Source organism: Scyliorhinus torazame, chromosome 18, assembly GCF_047496885.1.
Source record: "Scyliorhinus torazame isolate Kashiwa2021f chromosome 18, sScyTor2.1, whole genome shotgun sequence".
Lineage (NCBI taxonomy): Eukaryota > Metazoa > Chordata > Chondrichthyes > Carcharhiniformes > Scyliorhinidae > Scyliorhinus > Scyliorhinus torazame.
In genome coordinates, this window is record NC_092724.1 from 118,314,933 (window position 1) to 118,330,179 (window position 15,247).

A 15,247-nucleotide genomic window follows, 5' to 3' on the forward strand; every position below is an offset into this window, starting at 1 on the left:
AGGGTCAGTACTGAGGGAGGGCTGCACTGCCAGAGGGTCAGCGCTGAGGATGCGAATAACAAAGGATCGATTGAGAGTGTTTAGTACACACTACATTGAAAGCTGGGAGTTAATGTGATTTGTTACCAATACCCGCAGAACATATGTGCAGGTTTGGGGCTGTTTGATTTAGGCCACCGGTGGTCGGGTACCCGGCCTCACAGTTCTACTATATATGTCTGGCTCCCTGGTATTGAAAGCATACCAGGGACATGCCTGTGGCCCCCAGGTGTGTTCTTCCTGTTGCTGTTCTGGGCATCCTCCCTGGGCTGTCCTCCCTTCCCCCGCACCCTTTTGGCCTCTCTGCCCTACTTCCTTTGTGTTCTGGGTAGTGTATCCTCCCCTCCCTTCTTACATCCTTCTTCATCCTCCCTCCTTTGTCTATTTTGCCTCCCCATCCTCCCACCCCTTACTGATCGCTGGATACGAACACGTCCTCAAACAAGTTGGTAAAATGCTTCCATCTTTTGTGGAAGTCCTCTTCCGAACCTCCGATGATGAATTTTACTTTTTCCAATTTGAGGAATTTGGCTAGGTCAGACAGCCAGCTTGCAGGCTTTGGTGGCGCTCGATCTCCAACCGAGCAGGATTCTCCGGTGTGTAACTCGGGAGGCAAAGGCTAGGGCGTCTGCCCCTCTCCCTGTGAAGATTTCTGGCTGTTCTGATACCCCGAAGAATGCCACTTTTGGTCACAGCTCCGCCCTCACTCCCACAACCCTGGATATGGCCTCGAAGAAGGCCGTCCAGTATCCAACAAGTCTGGGACATGACCAGAACATGTGGAATTGGTTGGCCGGTGCTCCCTGGTACCTAATGGTCATCTGTAATAACACTGTGTTGACAGGCAATTACAGTCCTGAGGTGCTGTACATTGACCCCAGTGTCCCTGGACTGGAGATTCAACCATGGTCCCAGCACCTGATTGCTCCTCGGCACAGGCATCAAAGCTGATGAGTGCTCTGGTGGCCAAATAGTCTGCTACCGCGCACCGACAGTGGGAGGTATGGGCTGCCTTCATTAACCAAATGGAGCCGGATCCCAATAGGAAATCAACCCCTTCCAGAGAGGGGTAAGAGATATTGGGTGTAAGGAATATTTGGAATTGTTCAATGCCTCAATCACTAACAGTTGTTTCATTCTTTGCCTAGTCCTCAATGCATGAACTGGCTGACATCTTCGGGGCCCCAGTGACTGTCACGGAAACCAGGGCTGATCCATGGGACACCTGTCCCCAACCATGGAGGAGCCGAAACATGGCCTCGCCTCCCTCGACAGCCTGTCCTGAACTCTGGAATACTCTCGGTAAAGATCTCCAATCATAAGCTTAACGTCGGGTTAGCACCAGAATGTCCTCATCTCTCGCCCCCACAACACCACTCTCCCCCCACACTATGACTGACAGTGCCAAATAGGAGGTACCCCTGCCAACCCCTCACCCACCCACATAGCAGGAAGTCCTGGCTGGTGCCACATTCATAGGATTAGCCAGCTTGTGTTGTAACTTAGTTGGTCCAAGATGTGTTGATAATTCTCTCGCGTCCCTTGTTCACACGTGAGGCTTGAGATTGTCCAACAGGATCCTCGAGCGTACGAAGCACAGTGCCAGCACCAGCTCCTCCAGAATCCTGGCAATAGGGTTTTTCCAATGGGAATCTTTGGGTCATGAGGAGGAGCAGGAATCTCTGAGCAGGGAGTGAATTGGGCTGAGTGATCGCTCCCCAACAAAGAATCCTGTTCGAGGTTGCGGCGTCAGCGAGTGGCCAAGGGTGGAATAGTGGCCGAGGGCAAGTTAGCAGCTGAGGGCTGGATGACTCATATCCATTGAACATTGAGCTGAGGTGCCAGCCTCTGGTAACCTGCCGGTGCCTCTATAATCTTTCAGATGAGACAATAACCCAAAGTCCTGTCAGCCCTCTGAGTAACAGATTCCTTGATATTATTCGAAGGAGGGGTCCTGCCCAATATTTCAACAAGGCTTCAGTGGCTTTGGGATTTTGTAAGGATGGGAAATTGGAATCTTTTCTTTCCCGTGACATCCAAAACGTTTAGGATATATCCCCTCTCTCTTCAGACTGATTGATCTGAAGGGATAAAAAGAAAAAATGCTGGAAAAACTCAGCAGGTCTGGCAGCATTTGTGGAGAGAGAAAAACAAGAGAGGGTGGCGTGGTGGCACAGTGGGTAGCACTGTTGCTTCACAGCTTCAGGGTCACAAGTTCGATTCCCACTTGGGTCACCGTCTGCCTCCGGAGTCTGCACATTCTCCCCGTGTCTGCATGGGTTTCCTCCCACAAGTCCTGAAAGACATGCTGTTAGGTAATTTGGACATTCTGAATTCTCCCTCAGTGTACACGAACAGGCACCGGAATGTGGCGACTAGGGGCTTTTCACAGTAACTTCATTGCAGTGTTAATTGTGGTAAACCACTGTATTTTATTGTATTGTATTGTTACATGCCTGGGCTTGTCCCTGCTGGCTCCGCCTGTGGCTCCTCCCCTCGGGCTCATGTATAAAGGTGGCTGGTCTCCGCCTCTGATCCAGTTCGGGATCAGAGGCCAGGAGGCTTTCTGGTTAGTGTATTAAAGCCTCAGTTACGTTCACCACTCGTCGTGTGTTCATTGATGGCATTTCAATTTAATAAACTAAACATCTAATATGAATTCATCATTCATGCCTGGAGCTGGACCCACAGGCAGCCGACGCCACTGCAACTTTCGAGCACTGGCTAAGCTGCTTCGAAGCGTACCTCGGCTCCTCCACCGAAGATTTCACCGACCTCCAAGAGAAGCAGATCTTGCACGCACGGGTGAGCCCGCAAGTCTTTCTCCTCGTCAGGGACGCCCCCTCGTATACGGAGGCGATAATGCTGCTGAAGGGACACTATGTTAAGTCTGTGAACGAGGTATACACTAGGCACCTTCTTGCCATGAGACGACAACGCCCTGGGGAGTCACTAGTAGAATTCCTGCGTGCCTTGCGGGTACTCTGCCGGAGCTGTGACTGCCAGGCGGTATCGGCTACCCAACACGCGGAGCTGTTGATCAGGGACGCTTATGTCGCGGGCATGAAATCGAGCTACATCCGCCAGCGATTGCTAGAAGGGGGTGCACTCGGCCTCCCAGAGACAGTGCAGCTCTCAAACTCGCTGGAGGTGGCCTACCAGAACATGGAAGCCCACACCTCCGACTGCGCAGCACCCTCGTGGGCGCCGCCATCATCCGACCCGGGTTCGGCAACCCGCCAACGCCGGAAGCCCCAAGTGCTACTTTTGCGGCCAGGGTGATCATCCCCAACAACGCTGCCCTGCACGGAATGCGACTTGCAATGGGTGTGGGAGGAAGGGCCACTTTGCGAAAGCCTGACAGGCCTGATTTCTCCCTAAAGCTTCAAGGCCCAGCAGCGCTGCCTGTCGGGGCCGCCCCCAGCTGCCGCGCCACCCGCCATGTGCGACCCATGGGGACCGCCATCTTTAACGCCATTTTGTACTTCACGGGGGCCGCCATCTTTGACGCCATCTCCGATGCCACCCACCACGCACGACCCATGGGGGGGCGCCATCTTGGGACCACTCCGCAGCCTCCCAGGAGCCCTGCTCACCCGGTCGTACGCTGGCCACCGCTACCTCCGACCGGCCTACCCATCACATTCTGAAGGTCGCCTTCATCACGCTCGCCAAGTCCCAGCCTCATCACCTCACAAAATTGACGATGACCATCCGGATCAACGGGCACGAGATGGCCTGCCTTTTCGACTCCGGGAGCACAGACAGCTTCATACACCCACAAACGGTAAGGCGCTGCTCCCTCGCAATCTTACCCGCGACCCAGATAATCTCCCTGGCTTCCGGATCACATGCAGCAGAAATCCGGGGGTACAGTGTCGCGACCCTTACCGTACAAAGTGTAGAGTACACTGACTTCAAACTCTACGTCCTTCCCCATCTCTGCGCTGCCCTATTACTGGGGCTCAACTTCCAGTGCCACCTCCAAAGCCTTACTTTACAGTTCGGTGGACCCCTGCCCCCCCTCACCGTCTGTAGCCTTGCGACCCTTAAGATCGCCCCACCCTCACTCTTCGCTAACCTCACCCCGGACTGTAAGCCCGTCGCTACTAGGAGTAGGTGATATAGTGCCCGAGATAGGACCTTTGAGGTCGGAGGACCAGCGACTCCTACGAGAGGGGATCATTGAGGCTAGTAACAGCCCCTGGAGAGCTCAAGTGGTGGTCGTCAAGACTGGGGAGAAGCACCGGATGGTCATCGACTACAGTCAGGCCATCAACCGGTACACGCAGCTCGATGCGTAACCCCTCCCCCGCATATCTGACATGGTCAATCAGATTGCGCAGTATCGAGTCTTCTCCACAGTTGACTTGAAGTCCGCGTACCACCAGCTCTCTAGCCACCCGGAGGACCGCAATACACTGCCTTCGAGGCAGATGGCCGCCTCTACCACTTCCTCAGGGTTCCCTTCGGCGTCACCAATGGGGTCTCGGTCTTCCAATGAGAAATGGACCGAATGGTTGACCAGTACGGGCTGCGGGCCACGTTCCCGTACTTGGATAATGTCACCATCTGCAGCCATGACCAGCAGGACCATGACGAAAACCACCGGCACTTTCTCCACACCACCAAACTCCTAAACCTCACTTACAATAAGGAATAATGCGTTTTACGCACAACCCGCCGAGCCATCCTTGGCTATGTTGTGGAAAACAGAGTCCTAGGGCCCGACCCCGACCGCATGCGCCCCCTCCTGGAACTCCCCCTCCTCCACTGCCCCAAGGCCCTGAAGAGATGCCTGTGGTTCTTCTCCTACTATGCCCAGTGGGTCCCCAATTCTGCGGACAAGGCCCGTCCACTTATTTAATCCACCGTTTTTCCCCTGACGGCTGAGGCCCGCCTGGCCTTCAACCGCATCAACGCAGATATTGCCAAAGCCGCGATGCACGCTGTGGACGAGTCCATTCCGTTCCAGGTGAAGAGCGATGCGTCGGAGTTTGCTCTTGCCGCTTCCCTCAACCAGGCGGGCAGGCCCATGGCTTTCTTCTCCGGTACCCTCCATGCCTCCGAAATTCGACACGCCTCCGTCGAAAAGGAAGCCCAAGCCATTGTAGAAGCTGTGAGACATTGTGGGTATTACCTGGCCAGCAGGCAATTCACTCTCCTCACTGACCAGCGGTCGGTTGCCTTCATGTTCAATAACACACAGCGGGGCAAGATCAAGAATGACAGGATTCTGAGGTGGAGGATCAAGCTCTCCACCTACAACTATGATATCTTGTATCGACCTGGGAAGCTCAATGAACCCCCAGATGCCCTATCCCGCGGTACATGTGCCAGCGCACAAGTTGACTGACTCCGGACCCTCCACAATGACCTCGGTCACCCGGGGGTCACCCGTTTTTTTTCACTTTATCAAGGCTCGCAACCTGCCTTACTCCATCGAGGAGGTCAGGACCGTGACCAGGGACTGCCAGGTCTGCGCGGAGGGCAAACCGCACTTCTTTTGGCCAGACAGCGAGCACCTGGTAAAGGTCTCACACCCTTTTGAGCGCCTCAGCGTCGATTTCAAAGGGCCCCTCCCCTCCACTGATCATAATGAGTACTTCCTCAACATTGTTGACGAGTACTCAAGATTCCCCTTTGCCATCCTATGCCCTGACATGACCTCTGCCACCGTCATCAAGGCCCTGCACAGTCTTTTCACCTTGTTCAGGTTCCCCACCTACATCCATGGCGATCGGGGTTCCTTCTTCATGAGCGACGAGTTGCATCAGTTCCTGCTCAGCAAGGGCATCGCCTCCAGCAGGACGACCAGCTACAACCCCCGGTGCAACGGACAGCTGGAGAGGGAGAATGCGACGGTCTACGGTCTAGATGTCTCCCGGTCTCCTGCTGGCAAGAGGTCCTCTCCGATGCGCTTCACTCCATCTGGTCGCTCCTGTGTACTGCCACCAACGAGACTCCTCACGAACGTATGTTTGCCTTCCCCAGGAAGTCCACCTCCGGGGTCTCACTCCCGTCCTCCTCCGGAAGCATGCGAGGAGCCATGAATCAGATCCCCTCGTCGAGAAGGTCCTGCTGCTCCATGCCAATCCACAATATGCCTACGTGGCACATCAGGACGGGCGACAGGACACACTCTTCCTTCGGGATTTGGCACCTGCAGGTTCCCCAGCGACCATCACCACCACCCCTGACCCTACACAGTCTTCCCCCACCTCTACCCACCTACCTCAAGAACTGGCACCCCCGCAGGCCCACCGGCGACCATCACCACCACCCCCGCCCATACACCGCCCCCCCCCCCTCCACCGACTCAACTGGGTGAAGAGGACAATACGCTCCCGGACGCGCAGGTCTCAACACCGGTGTCCACACCACAGCCGGGACTGAGGCGATCACGGCGGAAGATCAAGGCCCCCGACAGACTTGATCTTTCAACCCACTTCACCCCCGCTTGACTCTTTTTTTAAAACAGGGGGTGAATGTGGTAAACCACTGTATTGTTACATACCTGGGCTGCTCCCTGCTGGCTCCGCCCCTCGGGCTCATGTACAAAGGTGGCTGGTCTCCACCTCTGATCCAGTTTGGAATCAGAGGCCAGGAGGCTTTCTGTTTAGTGTATTAAAGCCTCAGTTACGTTTACCACGTGTCATGTGTTCATTGATGGCATATTAATGTAAGCTCACTTGTAACAATAAAGATTATTAAAGAGTTAACTGAGTTCCAAAGAGTCAGGTTAGACTCGAAACGCTAACTCTGTTTCTCTCTCCGCAGATGTTTCCAGACCTGCTGAGTTTTTCTTGCATTTTGTCTTTATTTCAGATTTCCAGCATCCGCAGTATTGTATTTCTATTTTTTTGTGAATTTAAAGAGTTGGTCACTCTCTCTCCTGTTGCCCCTGAACAGAGGGTGACGGGGCTCCAGGCTATATTTGACAGGACAGTGAGCACAAACACAGCTCCCCTTCCTGATCTAAGGATCACACGCCCCTAGGCAGAGTGGTAGTGATTGGGCTAGTCACTACTATAGGTTAATTTTACACAGATCATTTACATTCTGCAACTATCGTGTACTAAGTGTGTTCTGAGAAATCGCCTGATTTTGTTAACAAGACGTTGTTGCAGTTTTAATTATGGCTTCAGACTCTGGAAACAAACTCAGTTTGATCTAAGTTAGACTCTTAGCTGTGAGTCCAACCCGAAGTCCAGCCCTGCCTCATTGGCTGCCGCAGGCATGTCAATGACCACACCATTTCCTGTTTTTTGGGGGCCGCAGTGAGATCAGCAGCAGCACATCAGCTGACTTTTAAAATCCGTACAACTGGATTGCCCTGGGGCTGAGTGAGGGGGAAGCGTGGTGTTAGGAAGAGGCATGAGTCAGGATAGCTTCAACAGTAGGAATCCTGTCCCAATTGCACCATGAGTTGTGGCTCTTTAACAGAATGCTGACAGACATTGTGTGATTTCCTTCAGGTACAAATGCATCTATCCCGAGTACTGCAACGTCTTGGCCATCTTTAGACACCAACGCTGCTGCCTCTCCCCAGATGTGGGACACGGACCTCTGGGCCCAGCCACCTGGCCCAGCAGCTACCACCCAGTCCAGCGTAGATCCATGGGTAACTGTGTCAACCACCAACACTTCCAGTGTGCTACCAGGTACCAGTGCGCCACCTTAATGGGAAGCAGATTCCAAATTGCCAACTCCCTGTCAACCAACAAGCAAAACTCCTCAAGTCTACATACTCTCGAGCAATGTGTAGCCAAAACCATTGTAACAAAACTGAAATATTTCAAGCTCTGATGTCTTGGCCAGTCATTGTACTTGGAGCTTTCTTTTCCAATTTAAAGTGCCCAATTCTTTTTTCCCCCAATCTTTTCCAATTAAGGGGCAATTTATCGTGGCCAATCCACCGACCCTGCATGGGGAGAATGTCCAAACTCCACCCGGACAGTGACCCAGGGCCATAGTGCTAACCACTGCACCCCCATGCCACCCCACATTGAGCGTTTATCCCACAGGCTCACAGAAGTTTTTTTTTTAAATTCATTCATGGGATGTGGGCATTACTGGCTGTGCCAGCATTTGTTGCCCACCTCAAATTGCCCAGATTGCCCTGGAGTAGCTGGCACATTTCAGAGAGCACTTAAGAGTCAACCACATTGCTGTGGGTCTGGAGTCACATGGAGACCAGACCAGGTAAAGGCGGCAAATTTCCTTCCCTAAATGGGCATTAGTGAACCAGAAGGATTTTTACGACCGTCGATAATGGTTTTGTGATCATCGTTAAGACTTTTAGCTCAAATTTCACCATCTGCCGTGGGATTCGAACCCAGTTCGCCAGCAATACCTTGAGATTACTAGTCCAGCAACAATACCACTACACCACCGCCTCCCCGAAGGGGAGATTAAGAAATTCCAGGGTCCATGAGGATTGGACAGGATGGGTATCTGCAATTTCATATTAATGGAGTGGGCAGTTACAGAAGATTAAATGGAGACTGCCTAACCCTCTATTCCTCACCTATTATCCCACCAATTCTGGCAATTCTCGCCTGTTCAGTTCTGGCACCGCACCAGAGGCAGATTATATTGGTCTTGGAGAGAATGCAGTTCAGATTCACCAGGATGATATCAGGGCTAAAGGGGTTAAAATTTGAAGACGGGTCGCATAGACTTGGCTTGTACTCCTTTGATATATAGAAAGTTATGGGGTGATCAAATTGAAATGATGAAGCGTTAGAGAGAGAGAATCCATTTCCTCTGGTTGGATAGAGTCCAGACCATGGGTCCAGGCCAACAGCACCATTCTCGAGGAAATCTGGAAGGGCATTTTCACATGAAGGGTACTGAGCGAGATTCCTCTCTCTCTCTTCCACCCCCCGCCCACCCCACCACCAAAATAAAATGGCAGGGAGCAATCAGAGCTTTCAAGGTTAAAGTGGATAGATTTTTGTCACAATGTATCAAATGATATGGAGCAAAGATGGATAAAAGCAGTTAAGAATTATATTTATCAGTCATAATCCACAGAATGTTGGAACATAGCAGGTCACATAGTGGTATTGTCACTGGATTAGTATTCCAAGAAACTAAGGCTATGCTTTGGGGAACCCCCCAGGTCGAATGCCACCACCACAGATGGTGAAATCTGAGCGGCCCAGTAGTGAGATTAGAGACAGGAGAAGGGGCCAAGAGCCGAATGGCCCAATCGTGAGGCTACACAAATGGGGGGGGGGGGGGGGGGAATGCCAAATTCCTAAAGGCATTTGAAATGAGAATGGAAATTTTAAATTTGAGGCTTTGCTGGACCGGGATCCAGTGTAGGTCAGCAAGCACAGGCTGCTGAGTGGACAGGATTTGGTACGAGTTTAGGATATGAACAGTAAGGTTTTGGATGTGATGAGGTTTTATTTGGGGGGGGGGGGGGGGGGGGGGGGGTGATAAGCCTGCCAGTATGGAGATAACAAACTAGAGATTACTCGGGATAACACTTTGGACCTAAAAATAGATATTTTTTAAAGCTAGAAACAGTGGAGTGCCAAGTGCAGGTACAAAGATCATCCAAATGTGATGAACTGGTACAGAAAATAATCAAAAAGGCTAATGGAATCTTGGCCTTTCTATCTGAAGGACTAAAATTCAGCAAGGTGGTTCACCTGTACAAAGACCTAGTTAGAACTCACCTGGGGAACTGGACAGCACACCTTTGGAAGGGTATATTAGTCTTGGAGGGAGTGCAGCGTTGATTTACCAGAATGATACCTGCAATGCAAGGGGTTAAATTGCAAGGAGCAATCACACATACTCAGATGGCATCCCTGGAATGTCGACAGTTAAAGGACGATTTAATCAATGCTTTCAAGATAGTTAAAAGAAGGGATTTGGAAAAAAATATTGCTGCTGGTTTGAGAATCTAAAAATTAGAACCAAGCATTTCTGGAGTAAATTTAGGAAAATGTCTTCATGAGGAACATAGAAGTTTGGAATTCACTTTGTCAAATGGAAATTGATGCTAGATCAGTTGTTAATTATTACATTGACAGATTGTTTACCAAAGTGATTAAGGGTAACAGGGCAGAAGGTGGGTTTATGGAACTAGTCACATCAGTATTAAATGTTGGATTCGGCTCGTGGGGTTAAATGGGCAATTCCTGGTCCTAAGTTCCTAAGGCATGGATGAGCTGTAACAGGGACAGAGTTGAATGGTGTTATGGAGGTGAATTTGACATCAGGAAGAGTTAAAGGATTAACAGCAGTATAAAATGCTGGTTAGGCCACAGCTAGAGTTTTGTGGACAGTTCTGGTCGCCACACTATTGTTCCAATTTTAGTTTATGTGCTGCCAAAGTGAGCACTGATTGCCACACCATAGGAAGAATGTGATTGCACTAGAGAGGGAGCAGAGGAGATTCACCAGGCTGTTGCCTGGGCTGAAGGGTTTCCGCTAGGAAGAGAAGCTGGTTAGGCTGGGGTTGTTTTTCTTCAAGCTGAGGGGTTGGGGGGGGGACCTCTGAGGTGTACGGAATTATGAGGACTGTGGATGGGACAGAAAGGAAGGACTTTTAGTAAAGGGATCACTAACTGGGGAGGCAAAGATTTAAGGGTATTTGAGAAAAACATCTTCACCCAGAGGGTGGTTGGCATCTGGAACTCACTGCCTGAAAAGGTGGTAGAGGCAGAAACCGCTCACATTTACGAAGCATTTAGATGAGCACTTGAAATGCCATAGCATACAAAGCTTCGGACGAAGTGCTGGAAATGGGATTAGAATAGATAGGCGCCTGATGGCTGGTACAAACACGATGGGCCGAAGGGCCTCTTGGTGCTGTAAAACACTGACTCTAACGTTGAACATCCGCATGAAGTAGATATTCCAATATAATCATGATGGCTTTAAAATTGTGTGGAAAAAATGACACCTGTATCAAGATACCCGAGGGGAGACGACAGCCTTGACTCTGATCTGGTTGGTGGGGGGTCAGGGCTAAGGGCTGGGTATCGTTTGTTTATTCTCTTCCCTTCATGATTTTATCCTTCTTACAGAGAGCTCGACATTTGACCCCTTTACAAATCCAGGGAACTCCGCGCTAGATCAATTTGCAGAGAGTGCCTGGGTTCATTCTGCACCAACATTATCTGATAGTCCTGCAGGTAAGGTTCAGACTGTCTCAGCAATGGCCCCTTAACACAACTGCTGGATCTATAGCAGCCACTTGCTCTGCGTCCATCCCCCGACTGCCTGAAGCCATCGCCACCCACCCATTCACTCTCAATCCCTCTCCCTGCCACTCCCCACTATACCCCTCCATTTCTTCTCACTCCCCACCAATGCCTCCCGCACTCACTCACCTCCACCCCTCACACCTAACCTCCACACCATCATTACCCTCACAACCTCACCAAATCTCTTTCCCCCCCCCCCCCCCCCAAAACCACTGAGTGAACTAATAAGAACTGGATAATGTCCCTGGATTAGGGAAGGACAATTCCAGAGTATCTGCCCAATTCCCCCTTAGCATGGCTGTGAATCACCACATGGAGGGAGAGTCTGGTACATGGAGGAAGGGTATGATACATGGACTGAACTCAATCTTGCTCCATTGTTTACTAGTTTTGTTGCCCTCATGGGAGTGTCCAAGATCAGGACAGGGTTGGCAAACAATTGCAGAGCTGGAGCCCGGGGCGGGTAGTGTGCCATTGGCAAAATAATGGAAATGGTGCTCTTTCCAAAGAAGAGTAATTCCTAGTGTGGTCAGAATAATGGCTCCCTCTGGGCCAAGATTCCCCCACCCCCAGCCAAGGAACTCAGTTTTAGGTTCTATCCCGGATCAGTTCCTTCAATGGAGGCGAGTCAATTGTACTGACACCAGCTATTAATTTTAAACCGAGTTCAAACTAAAAGGCTAGGCTGGTGGGCGTTAAACTCTTGATTACTACCGAGTTCAGAAACATAAGCACTACACCACCCCCCACCCAATGTTGATTGAGGTCAGGACCTACTCCTGGATGGTTCGTGGGAGTGGGGTGATCCACAGTCCTCTGAATGATACGAACACTGTTAGTATTACAGGCCTATGGACGGGAGGGTGAAATCAGTCCCTGCTACTGAGTATCCTACAGCTGCTCCTCATACAGACTGAGAGACCAACTGACCAGAATTGAAAGAGCACAGATATTTTGGCGGGTGGGGGTGCAGTGGCGAGGCCTCGGAGGGATTTGAAAACAAGGTGAGAATTAAAAATTCAAGGTGTTGCTTAGCTGAGAGCCAAAGAAATATCTTTCCATTTCAATTCTTCCCAAAGAAAAATGCAACTGATGTCAGCATACCGATCACCAGACAAAATAGAAACTAAAATTCTCTGGAATCTGAAGACGTCAGTCTCTGTTTAACAAGATTTCTGTTTAACAAAGTGCGTCAGCCTGTTCCTCAGAAACTGAACAATAACAGATAACATATCTACTTGGCAGGAGTCTCCACTAGGTAACTGAAGCAAAGAATGACTGAGCAGTTAGGATGGCAGAAAAGAGAAGTTAGAAACCAGAGTGATCCCCTTGGAAGATACACAGCTCATGGTTACCAGATACGTTTATGTTCTTGCAATGTGAGGCACACGATTGAGAGCAGGAAGATACTGAGGGGCCTGGACTTTAGGATAAAGGGCGGCATGGTGGCTAGCACTGTTGCTTCACAGCACCAGGGACCCAGGTTCCATTCCCGGCTTGGGTCTCAGTACGGAGTCTGCATGTTCTCCCAGTGTCTATGTGGGTTTCCTCCCACAAGTCCCAAAAGACGTGCTGTAATAATAATAATCTTTATTGTCACAAGTAGGCTTACATTAACACTGCAATGAAGTTACTGTGAAAAGCCCCTAGTCGCCACATTCTGACGCCTGTTCGGGTACACTGAGGGGGAATTCAGAATGTCTAAATTACCTAACAAGCACGTCTTTTGGGAGGAAACCGGAGCACCGTGGAAAACCATGCAGACACGGGGAGAATGTGCAGACTCCACACAGATAGTGACCTAAGCCGGGAATCGACCCCGGGTCCCTGGCGCTGTGAAGCAACAGTGCTAATCACTGTGCTACCATGTGCTGTAGGTGAATTGGACATTCTGAATTCTCCCTCAATGTACCGGAACAGGTGCCGGAATATGGCGACTTAGGATTTTCAGTGACTTCATTGCAGTGCTAATGTAAGTCTACTTGTGACATTAATAAAGATTATTATAAAAATTAGCCAGGAAAACTAATTGCCAATTCCAATCCTGCAGGAAAGATGGACCTATTGGGTGAAATGATTCCAAACACAAAGCAGAACGGTAGCAGCAGTCCAGATGTCTTCGATATGATTGAAGTAGGGCATTCCCTAAGGACTCCTCAAATGGACCTCACCGGACTCCAGAATTATTCCTGGATCCTAATGCTGCATCCCTGGTGAATTTGGATTCGTTGCTCTCTGCACCTTCTCACACCCTTAAGAGCAAGAATCCTTTCCACACATCAGGTAACACAGTCTGATGGTGAAATATATGTCTTTAAGTAAAACATCTTCAAGGCAAAGATCTGTAGTGCCAGGCATGGCCAAGAGTGACTGAGTGAGGGTGATCGACCGAGATGAACGGAGAGTGATTGACTGACAAACTATTCAACCAAAATAAAGAGTGACTGACTGAGATGAACAAAGAATGCCTGACTTAATGAGAATTAACTCATTCATAAGCAAACTGGACCAATGTCAGGTGGGGAATAAAATTAGAGATGAGGAGGAGAATCAATAAGACTGGAACAGTAAAATACTACTCAGGACAGGGTGGATCAGGGGGTGGGTGCAAACACTGCATAGTCGAACAGGGCTGTGAAAGGAGGATAAATGGATGGGTGATGGGGAACGATAGGTGAAATGTCTTTGCTGTTGCTGCCACCAAGATGACGATGTTGCACCTTGATTTTGACCATGTCCCAGGAAGGGGTGGGGGGGAAAATCACTGTCATTAGGATGAACAGGTTGCTCCTTTCAACACTGGGACCCAAAGCAAACCCATTTCATCGTGATGGACTGAACGCCCTATGAGCTTTACACTGTATCTAACCCAGTACTGTACCTGCCATGGGAGTGTTTGGTGGCAACGGTATATAAAGGGAGATTTACTCTATATCTAACCCTGTGCTGTACCTGTCCTGGGAGTGTTCGATGGAGATTAAAATCACTTTTCCAGCATATGCTGCATTGTGACGAGATGTTGGGTCTGAAGGGAGTTGGATTTATATCTGCTGTCAATGATGGAACTTTCTTCTCTTTGCAGGTGGGCTCGGTTCAATCTCGACATCCAACCCTTTTCAACATAGTCAGCAGAATAAACTGACCTTGAAGCAGATTCAAGGCAATGCTGGCTTTGACCAACCCACCATTATGGGGAGTGCCACTGCAGGAATGGGCATGGCATCAATGCCCTTCATAGCACCTCTACCCATGGCCTCCAGCTGCATGTCCACCACCATGACGCATCCTTCGACATTCAGTGGTTTAGCCCAGGGGCCAGGCATGATGCCAGCCACAAGAATGGCAGTAGACATAGGTCATCACTTTGGCCAGCCGCTGGTACCTGTTTCTAAAGCTGCTGTAATGCCTCAGCCAACCACAAGCCTAAACCCCTTTCTCTGAGGTCAGTGACCTTTAATTTAGCTCATTGGAGCGGTGTTATAGAGGGGATGTATATCTCATCTGGTCACCAGGAATGCCATCTCATTCTGCCTCAGTGGGATTATCTGGAGTGACTTTGCAAATATATATTGGGGCTGTGTAATACTTCAAAAATAAACATTTAATTTTATATCACTGGCTAATGTGTCATGAGTTCCATTTTCTAAACCCAAACATAACCCGGACACAAACATTGGGTAGTTGTTGAGGTCAGGTGACATTCTCAGATTGGCATCGCAGCAGCGATTGGGTAAGGCACTGTCACATGATTATGGTGTCGGTCTAAAAGTCCCATTGAGCACATTGACACGTGTATGAGGTGGGGGGTGGCAGGGGTGGGCAGGTCAGTACTGAGATTCACCCCACCAGGACATGACCCATCAATTTTCTAAATGCGGAGCTCAGAATTGAGGGAAGCAGAGAAACATTGGCACACAGGTACAGAAATCATATCAAGCTAGCAGTAAGGTCCAGAGATACTCCGAGTAATGGAATGT

General features: G+C 50.0%; 1 protein-coding gene across 1 annotated transcript in view; it reads left to right on the top strand.

Annotated features, from left to right (window-relative positions):
- LOC140395448 (epsin-2-like) overlaps positions 1 to 14,880 on the top strand; it is a 204,543-nt gene extending 189,663 nt beyond the window's left edge. Inside the window, 6 exon segments of the mRNA XM_072483217.1 lie at positions 1,188 to 1,341; positions 7,518 to 7,703; positions 11,091 to 11,198; positions 13,321 to 13,413; positions 13,416 to 13,553; positions 14,353 to 14,880. Coding sequence (XP_072339318.1) covers positions 1,188 to 1,341; positions 7,518 to 7,703; positions 11,091 to 11,198; positions 13,321 to 13,413; positions 13,416 to 13,553; positions 14,353 to 14,711 — 1,038 coding nt within the window. The 3' untranslated portion in view covers positions 14,712 to 14,880.
- The last annotated feature ends 367 nt before the right edge of the window (positions 14,881 to 15,247 follow it).